The sequence below is a fragment of the Mirounga angustirostris genome, unplaced genomic scaffold, assembly GCF_029215605.1.
Source record: "Mirounga angustirostris isolate CCGP_5_RB_7025 unplaced genomic scaffold, mMirAng1.0.hap1 SCAF_2, whole genome shotgun sequence".
Lineage (NCBI taxonomy): Eukaryota > Metazoa > Chordata > Mammalia > Carnivora > Phocidae > Mirounga > Mirounga angustirostris.
In genome coordinates, this window is record NW_026991710.1 from 5,393,788 (window position 1) to 5,406,318 (window position 12,531).

The window sequence follows — 12,531 nt, forward strand, 5'->3', positions numbered from 1 at the left end:
GGGGGCTGTGTCTGGAGGCTGGAGGTCCTGTCCCTGTTGTTCACTGGTATCTGCTTCCCAGAGGAGGGGATGGTCATTTCAAAGTGAGATCAGCCCACAGTGTCTGTGGCAGGCAAAAGGGAGGAGGAGGAAAAGGGCCCCTCTCATCAGACCTTGGGCTTCTCTCCCAAAGCCATTATCCATCACAGAACAAAACTTCCCTGCTGCTTTGATGAAGGAGCAGGAATCATTTCCTGGAGATGAAAGGCTGATCGTTACACCTGCAGAGAAGAGAGAAAAGCGTTGATTTAAGGTCTGAAGACCCTTGAAGTTCACAGAATGAACTCTTTTCACATTTTACTTTATTTTTGGAAGCCTGAGGCAACCAATGAGACAGTGTGCTATAAAATACAAGACAGCCTTCTTCACCTCTTCTAACACTTCACTCCTTCTACCCTAGGAGTTAGATCGATTTGGGACCAGATTCCAACCCTGACTCCTCATGAGCTGTGTGAATGCAGATGATCTTATTTTACCCTTCTGAGCTTCGGTTTCTTATATGTAATATGGGGCAACAGTACTTACTTTGTTGTGACAGTTTTGTGATAATAACACATACAAGGCACAGGGACAGGAATTCTTAAATATTAGCTATAGTTATCACCCATTTTGCAGAATCAACAATAAAGACAAAACAGATATATCTATCCAATCATTGGGTTGGGCTTAATTATCTCCCATGTCACTTCCATTTGACAATTCTATATTCTGATTAGAAACCAGCCAGATGCCTGAAGTTGAAGTCCATCTGCCAACTGGAATTTCTCTCTGCATGATGATTATGGTGATGGTGCTGATGATGGTGCTGCTGTTGGTGGTAGTGATGGTGATGATGCTGGGGATGATGATGATGATGATAGTATGGTGATGGGGATGATGGTGGTGATGGTGGTGGTGATGATCATGGTGGTGGTGATGCTGATGGGGATGGTGGTAATGATGATGGTGATGGTGGTGATGATGATGATGGTGAAGGGGGTGATGGTGGTGATGATCATGGTGATGGTGGTGGTGATGATGATGATGGTGATGGTGGTGATGATGGTGGTGATGATGATGATGATGATGATGGTGGTGGTGATGGTGATGGTGATGGCGATGATGTTGGTGAGATATTTTTATAGGTCTTTACAGGTTGCAAAGACCTTTCCATCCATTGTTTTGTCTATATGGACAATAACCCTGTGCAGGGCTACTACAATTATGATCCCATTCTTTGATGAGAAAATGGAGGCCCAGGGAAATGCAGTGTCTTATCTGAGTTTACCCTGCTCACAAGTGATGGGGCCAGCAAGGTTCTCTGACTGCAGATCCCTGCCTTCCCTCAACGTTCTCAGCACATGACATTCACAAAGGACCACTCAGTTGTTCCTGAAATTTCCCTGCAGGTTCAGCATCATGAGAGCAAGCTGGAACACTCCCAGTTCACGTCAGCCGATGGTGTCAATGAAGACCTTGCTCTCAATGACCAAATGATTGACATTCTGTCTTCAGAGGACCCCGGAAGCATGCTTCAAGCTTTAGAAGAGTAAGAATTCTCAATCATGCATATACTTACATATACTTGCTTGGATGTGATGAATGCTTTAACAGCACTGGCCTGAGAGCAAACACTGAGTACATTTCATTCATTCATTCATTCATTCATTCATTCATTCATTCATTTAATCATTCATTTGTTATTCAGTAGTCATCGTGGAACTACTGCTATGCTTAGTATTTGGGAAAAGGGATGAATAAGACATAGTTCATGCTATGAGCTAATGGGAAAAACAGACACATAAACAGAAGTGACCATAAAAGTGTGATAAACACCATGCTAAAAGGAAAATCCAGACTGAGCCATGAAGAGGAAGTAATTACTTCCAAGAGGGTGATGCAAATGCTTCTCAGAAGAGATATTTTAACTTGTCCTTGAAGCATGGATGTAGGCTTTCCAAGTGGATTAAGAGAAGAAAGACTTCAGGCAGAGGGAAGAAAGGGCAGATGAAAGGATAGGAAATGAGCAAGATGCATTTGGTGAAGCAAAGTAGCTTGGTACTACTGATGTGTGGATTGGGGTATTGAGTACAGAGAAATAAAGGAAGAGGCAGCTGGAGCAAGAGGCCAGGCCAGGCAGTGTGTTTGCTGAACTGAATTCCATTCTTTTTATTTATTTAACAAATACTTATAACGTACCACCTGTGTACAGCAGAACCTAGAGCCGGACACAGTTCTGAACATTTCATGAATATGAACTCATAATCCTCTTAGCCACCCTACAGAGCAGGTATTGCTGTTCTTACCATCTTGTGGATGGGGACTTGAGAGAGGCTGCGGAGCTTGTCCTGGGGTGCACACTAGTAAATGAGAGAGCCAGGCTCAAGCCCAGGCAGTCTGGCTGCAGGGTACATGCTCCCTATCAGGATGCTGCTGCACTGTTCAGGGCTTCTCCTGGGGGTCCCGGTCCACGAGCCGACTCACTCGGCAAGGCTCGTCAGCTTGGCCTTTCCTCCTGTCCTTTTGGCAAATATTTAAAGAGGGCTTCTTTATACGTTTCCTTTCTAAGCGTTCAGTTATTTTCTAAAATTCTGTCTTATCTTTTACCTCTTCAAACATATGATGCCTAATTATCTTAAAATCTCTGAAACTTTATTATTTTACCATGGCCTGTGCCTGTTGTCTGTTGTTGCTCTTAGTTTGTGATCTTATTTCCCAGTCTCCTCCTGTGCCTGGGTAGTTTTGATTGTGTGCCTGACAGCGTATGTGAACATTTAGGAAGACAGTCGAGCACTAGGATGAGATTATCCACTTCCAGGCAGCTAGGGGTGTAATTGTGATTTACCTCCACCCAGTCAGAGGCTGAGAGACTGAGATCACTCAGAGCAGGGCTTCAGGTCCTTTAAGGGCTTCTCTGTTTCTGGCTTATCTTTACTTTTAAGGCATTTTTACCAACCGAAGACTCTGGGACTTCATCAGGATGACCTCTCCTTGGAATCCCTGGACTTGAGTTTCTATCTCCCCAGTTCTATAGATCTGTTGAGAATTCTGCAGAGTTTATCAGCCCTGGGCTGCTTCTTCTGGCATTTAGCAGGTGCCCTTCAGAACGGAGTGGCCCCAGATGAGGGGTTACCTACCTCTCTGAATTTATTTGTACTGCTAGGTCTTGACCTTGTCTTTTATTACTTTTTGTTAGTTCTCGGATGGTCTCAACCTAATTTTGCTTTTGCCTAGCTCTTCTAATTGTTTTCAATGTGATAGTTTTTCTAAATTACCTGGATCACTCTTAATAAGAACAGAACCCGTCTTTGTATAAGCCATATTCTAGATGATGAACAGGCATAGTCCCTGCCATGGGGGCAGCCTGTGAGAGAGATGGACAGGGACACAAGCAAGGGCCAAAATAGCACAGAGCATAGCACCACCGAGTGGTCCCTGGAGTTAGATGAGGTTTACATCTGGGTTGTGCTACCATGTTACTTAGGTGAAGACTCCGGGTGAGGCAGAGGCTAGGCTGTGGAGGGTTCTGGATGCCAGGCTCCGCACTGGAGACCCAGAGAGAGGCCTGTTAATATGGGCAGAGTCGTGTTCTTGAAGGCCAGTCTGGATATAAATGGAGAACGGCTTAGAAGGGTAAGTCCAGGGAGACTGTTGTAGGAGATGTGGATGTATGATGAGGGCAGGTGCTATAGGCTTGGGGAGAAGGGGGATATGCAGGAAGAGCCTACAAAACTTGGTCACTGATTGCCATGTGGCTGAATAGGTCTGCCCAGGGGGGTGTAGTTTGCACATTGCAGGGGAGGGAAAAACTCAGGATGCCTCCCTAGGGTTCTGGGTTCTGTTTACTTGTTTGAGTGGGAGAGGAGGGGGTATCCATCAGTTTTACTGCTTGGTAGATCTCTGGGTCTTCTGCTTGTAGAATGTCCACAGAGAGGAGGTATGAGAGGGGTAGGCCTTCATGAGAGCAGTGTGATGCTCAGTCTGGGCCACGATCTTTGGAAGATCCATTTATACCAAATACCCATCTGAACACATAGAATTCTTTATTGGTTATATTAGGTTTTTATTTTTCCTTTCTTTGCTTGCTTGTTATACTGATGATTATTAGCAATGGGACCACATGGGAACCCCTCAAACTGGATTCCATTTATGACAAACTTCTTCTGATTCTAGGTTCGGTATGCATAGCTTCACCTGCGCACTTCCCCCTGGGGACTAATTGCTGTCAATTTGGAGTCACTCGATGCTGATAAGCTATAATGCCTTATATTTTTATACAATACCTTATATTTGTGCAGTGTTTAAAAATGCAGAGTCTCTTTTCCACACGCTAATTTGGTCCCCATGCTAATGCTCTTTGGGAGGACATCTTATTTTTTAGTATTTGCCAGTTGAAGGATCTGATGCTGTTCTGGGGAAAGAGGTGTATCCATAGTCACACATCTAGTAAGTGACAGGACAGGACTGGAGGTTTCTCTGTGGAATCTCGGCCATGTTTGTTTTTCACAAATAGTCTCTGAGCCCCAGTTTCTTCATCTCTCGACTGGGGAGACCATAAGTGCTGGGGGATACTGTAAAGTTTAATGATATGACAGGGACTTGGTGGCAGAGTCCTCTCTGGGTCTTGCCTCAGAGCGGGGACTGACTTGAAGGGAGATGAGCAGATGGTAGAGAGACGCATCAAGTAGATCAGCCCTTCTTGGAGTCTTTCTCAAGAGTGGTTCAAACAGCAACTGAAAAAGGGGGAGCTTGGCAGCAAGATCGAGCAGCTCTGGTCCTGTCTCCTAGGAGCCTGGAAATGGTGTGCCATGGCGTGGAGAGACGGACCCGAGAGAGCACCAGAAACAGAGAGCACTGTTTCTACTTCCTTAGGAGTGCCTGGTCACTGGTCTGAGAGAAGAGCTCTCTTATGTCCGACTCATGGCACTTTATGAGCAGAGGGGTGTTTTAAGCACAGAGGGATTTCCATCCTGCCTAAGGGCTGCCCCTCCCCAGCCAAGTGCCATCGTGCCGTGTCGGGCCTTCAGCCACAAACGAGCAGGGCTGTCCGTGCACAGAGCTGGGCATCGGGCTCTGTTCACCCATTTCTGGGTCCAGGGTCATGTGGCTTGGCTAACTGAGCTTTGTGCAGCCATTCGTGTGTGGTCCTTCATTTTAGCTTAATCAGAATGCCAAGGGCAACAAATTAAAATTTGCCACACTACCCAAGAGGGAGGAGGGAGGATTGGATGGGCAGCGGGGAGAAAGGTGGCCGGTTACTGGCAGAGATTGTTAAATGTCTCTTATTTACATTAAATGGTAGAAGCAGGTGATTATCAAAGTATTTCCTAGCTGAAAGTCTGTTTTCTTCCAAAACGTGGAAACGAAAAGTGAATTGAAATGATTTGGCTTGTGTGATCAGAACCTAGATATTTAATTTGCAAGTAGGTCATACCCCACAACCTCTGGCCAGAGGAATTAGGGCTGTAATTAGCATATGTATGTATGTTACACATGTGTGTGTTACTACACAATAGTACACACAATAGTAACACATAATAGTAACAGTGTATAATGTAAATGGTAAGAGTACCAAATGGAAGGTATTAATCATCCTGTATTTGTTGTTGGTTCAAGAAGTGATTACGTATAAGAAGCACGGGCTTCCTGGAGCCCCACATTCTGTGAAATGAACAGGCTGCAATGTGCTTGCTGCTCCTGGTGTGTGAATGCCCTGAGGACATGGAGGTTACCAAGATTTTATTCTTGTAAATCACCTAGGAGCTCTGGAATTTTATATTTCTTTTTCCCTGGGCACCAGTCTTGTTTTGCCCGAAGAATGTTTAATATTGATTATTAAGCATGACCTGAGAGTGCTCAGCTGGAGAGCTGCATTTATCCCGTCCCCCATCTCCCCACTCCCCTGTCCCCTCCCCTGCTCCCCTCTCTGCGCCCCTCTTCACTCCCCTCCCAGCTCCCCTCCCCTCCTCCACTCCCCCATCCCAACATTCAGTGTTTATTGAATGCCTGTTCTGTTTCAGACTCCGTGGTTGAATGCTCATTTTATTTTATTTTTATTTATTTATTTATTTATTTTTTTTTGAATGCTCATTTTAGAGATCCGGTGATTTTTTTTTTAAGCACAGCATTGTCAGTTACTTTGAATCTTTCCATCTTGACTTACAGTCGGGCTTAGGAGCTCCCAGAAAGAAAATGTCACTCAGAATGTCAGGGGCTTAGGATGCATGGAAATCTGTGATTCTCTCCCCACTAAAAACAGCTTTTTTCTCTAGCAAATAATTTATCCTATTTGTAATTCTTACGTGAAGTTTAGCTGAGCTTCTAAATATGCCATTAGGTGTCTTGATTGCCGCCTCGTTTCTCAGACCCGTCGGAGTCCTAACCTTGCGCTCTCTTGCTGATTTATCTTTAACAAAGGCCATCTCCTTGGTTTGCCCTGTTGTTTATCTTTGACATCATTTCTTCATGGTCTATCTCTTACAGAGAGGATATGAGGGAGAGGTCTCTCCTGTGGTTTGTGTCAGGCTCCTAGATGGTTGTCATGATGGAGGTGGCTCAGCCCTGGGCATGCAGAGACAAGAGGGAGGAGGAACCAGCACCACTGGCAGTTCTCAGAAGCTTCTAGAAGCATGGAGAGCCCACAGTGCCTTAGCTCCGGCCTTGCTCTGGCCCTGACCACCACCAGACACCTCTTGCCCATGACCTTAGGTAATTCTCACAGCGGCTCTGGAAAGGAAGCTGAGGTTCAGAAAGGTTGATTGGTTTTGCCTAAGGTCACACGCGTGATAATGGGTTTGGGCCCAGGCCTTCGTGCTTTCAGATCCACTGTTGTATTGACAAAACAGCTTTTAAAAAATATTGCACTTAGATTTTTCCAAAAGAGGCAAAGGAAAAGAAGAGAAGAATGTCCAGGAGTGTGTTTATTTCCTGTTATTTAAAGGAAGCTCAACACTGTCTTTTGATACCACCAGCTTCCCCTTCTAAACTGTCTCCAAATTATGGTTCGTACAGAGTCAGCATTCTGTGAGTATTGGTTGAATCGAGGCTTTTAGATCCATGTATTGAGTGGTTTCCCTGTGCTGGCCATGGGTATGTTTTTTTTTTGTTGTTGTTGTTGTTGTTGTTTGTTTTGTTTTACATAGCGCCCTTTTTATTCTTTTTTTTTTTTTATTTTTATTTATTTATTTGACAGAGAGAGACACAGCAAAAGAGGGAACACAAGCAGGGGGAGAGGGAGAGGGAGAAGCAGACTCCCAGCTGAGCAGGGAGCCCGATGCGGGGCTCGATCCCAGGACCCTGGGATCACGACCTGAGCCAAAGGCAGACGCTTAACGACTGAGCCACCCAGGTGCCCCCACCCTTTCTATTCTATATTAACACTGCAGAGATGTGATTTTCCTTCTCATTTCTGGAACTTAAGCGGGAAATTAACTTCAGGGAAATTAAGCGACTTACCCCAAATTTCTGTAGTTTACTTGTTCTTTCTGGGTTGTTTGCTCCTGTGTGCAGTCATTTTTAAAATGTGGGAGGCCCTGGCTCGATGCTGGCAAATTGTCCAGGTTTTGGTCGTCATGGGAAGCACGTGAGCAGAATACAAAGACTCGCAGGCCTACCCCCGTAGTTCCATAACGTGGAGGGGCTATGAAGGGGCAAGGTGCTCTGTTACAGAATAGCAGGGGCTCACTCTCGTGTGGGGGCTCCGGGAGGCCCCTTTAAGGGGAGGGTCGGGGGAGCTGAGACCTGAGTGATGAGCACCTGGTGGGGGCCACATGGACGGAACTCAGGAAGGGATGTACGTGGGCACTTGAGGGTTTAGAAGGGGATGAGGCCAGCATGATAGGAGCACGCGGAAGTGGGCTGGAGGGTCGCACCGAGCCAGTGCGAGCATGACCTGAAGCAGGTTCCCCCATAAACTTGATGGAGAGTCACCAGCAGGTACATTAGAGGTTATAGGGTTCATTTCACAGCTAAGGTGGTGAGAAGGTGCGGCGTTACTCAACCCAGAACTAAGCACAGCACGTTCCCAGGTGTGACACGGCCTCATGGGCTGCCCAGAGTTCGCCCCAGGGTGTCCGGCTGTGAGGGGGACACCCTTGCAGAGCGTTGTTCAGTCGGCCTCCACCAGGTCCCTTGGCCGTGGTCCAGCTGGGCTGCACAGGGGCCACTCACTCAGGGCCGCTTTCCCAGGAAGACCTCCAGGGTGTAGGTCTCTGTGATGTCCCTCCCGCAGGCTGCATGGGGGTCTGTGGGATCAAGGGATGGACGAGGGAGGATGAGCAGCACCCACTGACGGCTTGGGAGTGGGCTTTGTGGGAGAAGCGCGGTCAGCTACGGGGATGCTGCTTCCTAAGACAAGGGAAGAGGAAGAATTGAGTTTTGATGAAAGATCAGAGGCACTTCCGGGCTGGGCGAGTTGAAGATGCCTGGAGACACCAGATGGACATGTCTGTTCAGATGCAGGCTCGGGCTGGAGGTAGCAGGACGGGGACCCAGGAGGGAGCCCGCGGAGAGTGGAGAGTGGCATTGAGGGGAGGGGAGAGGGAGGACGCCCTCAGGAACTGCAGCCTTTACACCGTCAGAAAAGTAACAGGAAACCAGGGCAGTGAGGGCAGGAAAGCCGAGAGAAAAGAGGTCCCAGAAGAAGGGGTGACGAGCCGTGTCTGATGTTGCCTGCAGTTCAGTCAGGTGAGGACTGGAAGGTGTCTTGTTTTTGCCGCCAGGACATGGCTGAGGGCCAGAGCGGGTTTGGGGAGCACGGGGCCACCGTAACCATTGTGACTCCCCCACTTTGCTGTGCAGGGAAGCAGAGGTGGGGAGCAGCAGACTGAGGGGAACCCAGGGCCTGGAGAAGGACATTTACGGTGATGCCAGAGGATCTGAGCTTTCTGCTGGGGACGCTCCTCCACAGACAGGGGGAGGCTGAGGGTTTGGGCAGAGGGCAGGGACAGTTGCAGGAAAGAGGCTACTGAGAAGGTGGGAGCCAGGGCTCCGGTGTCAGCACTTGGGAGGGGCTGGGCCCTCCGGGAAGGAAGGTCCAGAGAACAGAGACGCGTGCAGGGGTGTGGGTGGGAGGTGTGAACATGGCACGTACCTGTGTGATGCTTCTCAGTGACGCACAAGGTGAGGACGTCAGGAAGAAGAGGGGAGGACTGTGGGAAGGTATGGGACAGTCCTGCCAGCATGGGGAGGTGGCTTACTAGCAGAAGCCCAAAGAGTTACGCGGCAGGTAGCGTGCCCATGTGAGGCTGGAGGTCCCAGCCGGCCTGGATGAGGGACTAGCTCCTGCAGGGCTCTGCTGGGAGGTGCACAGGCTGCCGAAGGTCGGGGGGTGCAGCCCAGGGGCTAGAGGTCGGGTTGAGAAGCCAGACCGCCTGGTGTGGGTCCCAGCAGGGGCACTTACAGTCAGGTGACTCTGGGTGTCTTATCTATTAGGTGGGGCGGGAGGGTGCTAGAACAGAAGCTGGCCCCAGGCTCTCTGTTTCAGGGGAGCAGGAGAGGGACGAGAGGTGTTTCCCGTGGCTGCTGTAAAAAATGACCGCACACTTGGGGGCTGCAAAGAACAGAGCTTCTTCTCTCTCGGTGCTGGAGGCCACAGGCCCAAAGTCGGTTTCACGGGGCTGCAGTCAAGGTGTTGTTGGGAGGACCGCCTCCCTCCGGGGTGGGGTCCGCCAGCCTAGGCGGAAACCCCGCCCACACGCCTGTGCCCTGCTGCCCAGTTCCGACAAGGTGCCGGGTTCCCGCCCGAGGTGGAGGGGGGGCTGACAAGCCAGAGCGGGATTTTTTATGGGGGACAGAACGGGGATGGCGGCAGAGCGGGGCGGCAGTAATGCCCATCTGGTTTCCATGGCAACCCTCCCTGTCCTCTTCCCGGCAAGGTGAGGGTTTCTTGGAAGAGACGCTTTCCTTCTCCCAGCAGGTGCTTTCTGAGCCCCCGCTGAGCGCCTGGCGCTGTGCTAGGCGAGGTGCCAGAGAGGAAGCTGAGAAAAGCAAGCGCCCCCAAGATGCCCACCATCTACGGGGTAAACGGCGCGCACACAAATAAATACAGCACCGGGAGATCGCGCAAGCTGGAATAAGCATGGAAAGCGCCTCTGCGGCACGCGAGTGGTTTCCACCTGGTCCAGTGCGCCTTTGTGGGGTGTGATGTGATGTTCTCCCTGACTTAGCATCCCACCTAATCCACACCGCCCCGTCCAGGACACGAGGCTCACGCATCGTCCTAGGGGTTTCTTAGAGATAAAAGGAATTACTTCAACTGTTGGAGGATCTGAGGGGCTCAATAATGAGCTCCCCTCAACTTGGGAGTCCTGAGCCAGGTGGGACATAAGACATACATCAGGCATGTTCCCCAACCTGGCCAAAAGATAAATCAGCCATCACTTTCATTACACTGAAAAGCCAGGTCGGAGGATGTGGCTTTATGTGCCGGCATTATGAGCCCCACAGTGAGACGCTGCTCGCCTCCCCATAAAGCCAACTTCAGAGACGCCTGCTCCGGGTCACCAGGTGCTGTGGCTGTTCATGCTGAGTGCCAGCCCCTGGGCCCCCGTCAGTTCCCTCACAGAGCTCCTCCACACGATGGGGCCCCGAGGACCGGGAGATGGGCATGGCCCCCCATCTTGATTATCCAGTCCCAACCAAATGGATACTCGTCACAAACACCACGTCTACGCAAGCAGGCAGGAGTAAAGCGGCTTTTCTGGGGATGGCGGTGCTTCTCGCAGACGTTTGGGGTTTTGCCCCGGACCACCACCTTGACCTTACTGTCCATGGTCTGTCTGGCACCAGCCACAGATAGCAGCCGGGAGAGAGGCTGTCAAAAGCAACCCAGAAACTAACTCCCTGTGCCCCGGGGAAGACCACGCGCATAGTCCCCGACTCTGATTAATGTCCACGTTGCTTTTTTCTGTCTCTCAGCCAATTTTTTGAATAGTAAATAATGAACGGGGCAAAGAATTAGAGTGGCATAAAAGACTGTACTGTGAAAATCAAGTAGTCTTCTTATCCCTGCACCGAAGGCAGTCCATTCCCCGTGCCACGCATGTATCCTGTGGAGAGTGTCCATGGCGGTATGCATATTTACACAAGTACTCCTTTTTTAAAATGTTAAATAATAGCATACTTTACACCCTGTTTTGCTCCTTTTTCCCCACGTTGCAATAGTCTTGGAGATTGTTCAACATCTATAACTATAGAACAGCCTGTTCTTAATTTTAAGTGGCTGCATAATATTCTAATAATAGTAAAGATTGCTGAATTTATTGATAATTTAATATAAGTGAGAGACAGCTGTGATTGTTTTTAATTATTTATTTAAACTCAAGTTAGTTGACATATAGTATATTATTAGTTTCAGCGGGAGAGTTCAGTAATTTATCAGTTGCATACAACACCCAGTGCTCATCCCATCACGTGCCCTCCTTAATGCCCGTCCCCCAGTTACCCCATCCCCCCACCCATCTCCCCTCCAGCAACCCTCAGTTTGTTCCCTAGAGTTAAGAGGCTCTTACGGTTTGTCTCCATCTCTGATTTCATCTTATTTTATTTTTCCCTCCCTTCCCCTATGTTCATGTTTTGTTTTCTTTAATTCCACATATGAGTGAAATCATATGGTATTTGTCTTTCTCTGACTTATTTCACTCAACATAATACCCTCTAGTTCCACCCACGTTGTTGCAAGTGAAAGATTTCATCCTTTTTGATGGCTAGTAGTATTCCATTGTGTGTGTGTGTGTGTGTGTGTGTGTGTATACACACACCACATCTTCTTTATCCATTCATCTGTTGTTGGACATCTGGGCTCTTTCCACAGTTTGGCTATTGTGGACATTGCTGCTATAAACACTGGGGTGCAGGTACCCCTCTGATCACTATGTTTGTATCCTTTGGATAGATACCTAGTAGTGAAATTGCTGGGTCATAGAGTAGCTCTAATTTTAACTTTTGAGGAACCTCCACACTGTTTTCCAGAGTGGCTGCACCAGCTTGCATTCCCACCAACAGTGTAGGAGGGTTCCCCTTTCTCCACATCCTCACCAACATCTGTTGTTTCCTGACTTGTTCATTTTAGCCATTCTGACTGGTGCGAGGTGGTATCTCATTATGATTTTGATTTGTATTTCCCTGATGCTGAATGATGTTGAGCATTTTTTTCATGTGTCTCTTGGCCATTTGTAAGTCTTCTTTGGAGAAATGTCTGTTCATATCTTCTGCCCGTTTCTTGACTGGATTTTTTGTTTTTTGGGTGTTGAGTTTGATAAGTTCTTTATAGATTTTGGATACTAGCCCTTTATCTGATAGGACATTTGCAAATATCTTCTCCCATTCTGTAGGTTTTCTTTTAGTTTTGTTAAATGTTTCCTTTGCTGTGCAAAAGCTTTTTATCTTGATGAAATCCCAAAAGTTCATTTTTGCTTTTGTTTCCCTTGTCTCTGGAGACGTGTCTAGCAAGAAGTTGCTGCAGCTGAGATCAAAGAGGTTGATGCCTGTGTTCTCCTCCAGGATTTTGATGGA

General features: G+C 48.2%; 1 protein-coding gene across 7 annotated transcripts in view; it reads left to right on the forward strand.

Moving 5' to 3' along the window:
• Positions 1-12,531, forward strand: part of EVC2 (EvC ciliary complex subunit 2) — a 128,827-nt gene that overhangs the window by 44,461 nt on the left and 71,835 nt on the right. For all 7 annotated transcript variants that reach the window (XR_010409272.1, XR_010409273.1, XM_064584256.1 and 4 more), the window contains one exon: positions 1,428-1,567. Coding sequence is in view for 5 of the 7 variants with exons in the window: in XM_064584256.1 (XP_064440326.1) it covers positions 1,428-1,567 (140 nt within the window). In the remaining 2 variants the exon portion in view is untranslated. The remainder of the gene's footprint in view (positions 1-1,427; positions 1,568-12,531) is intronic.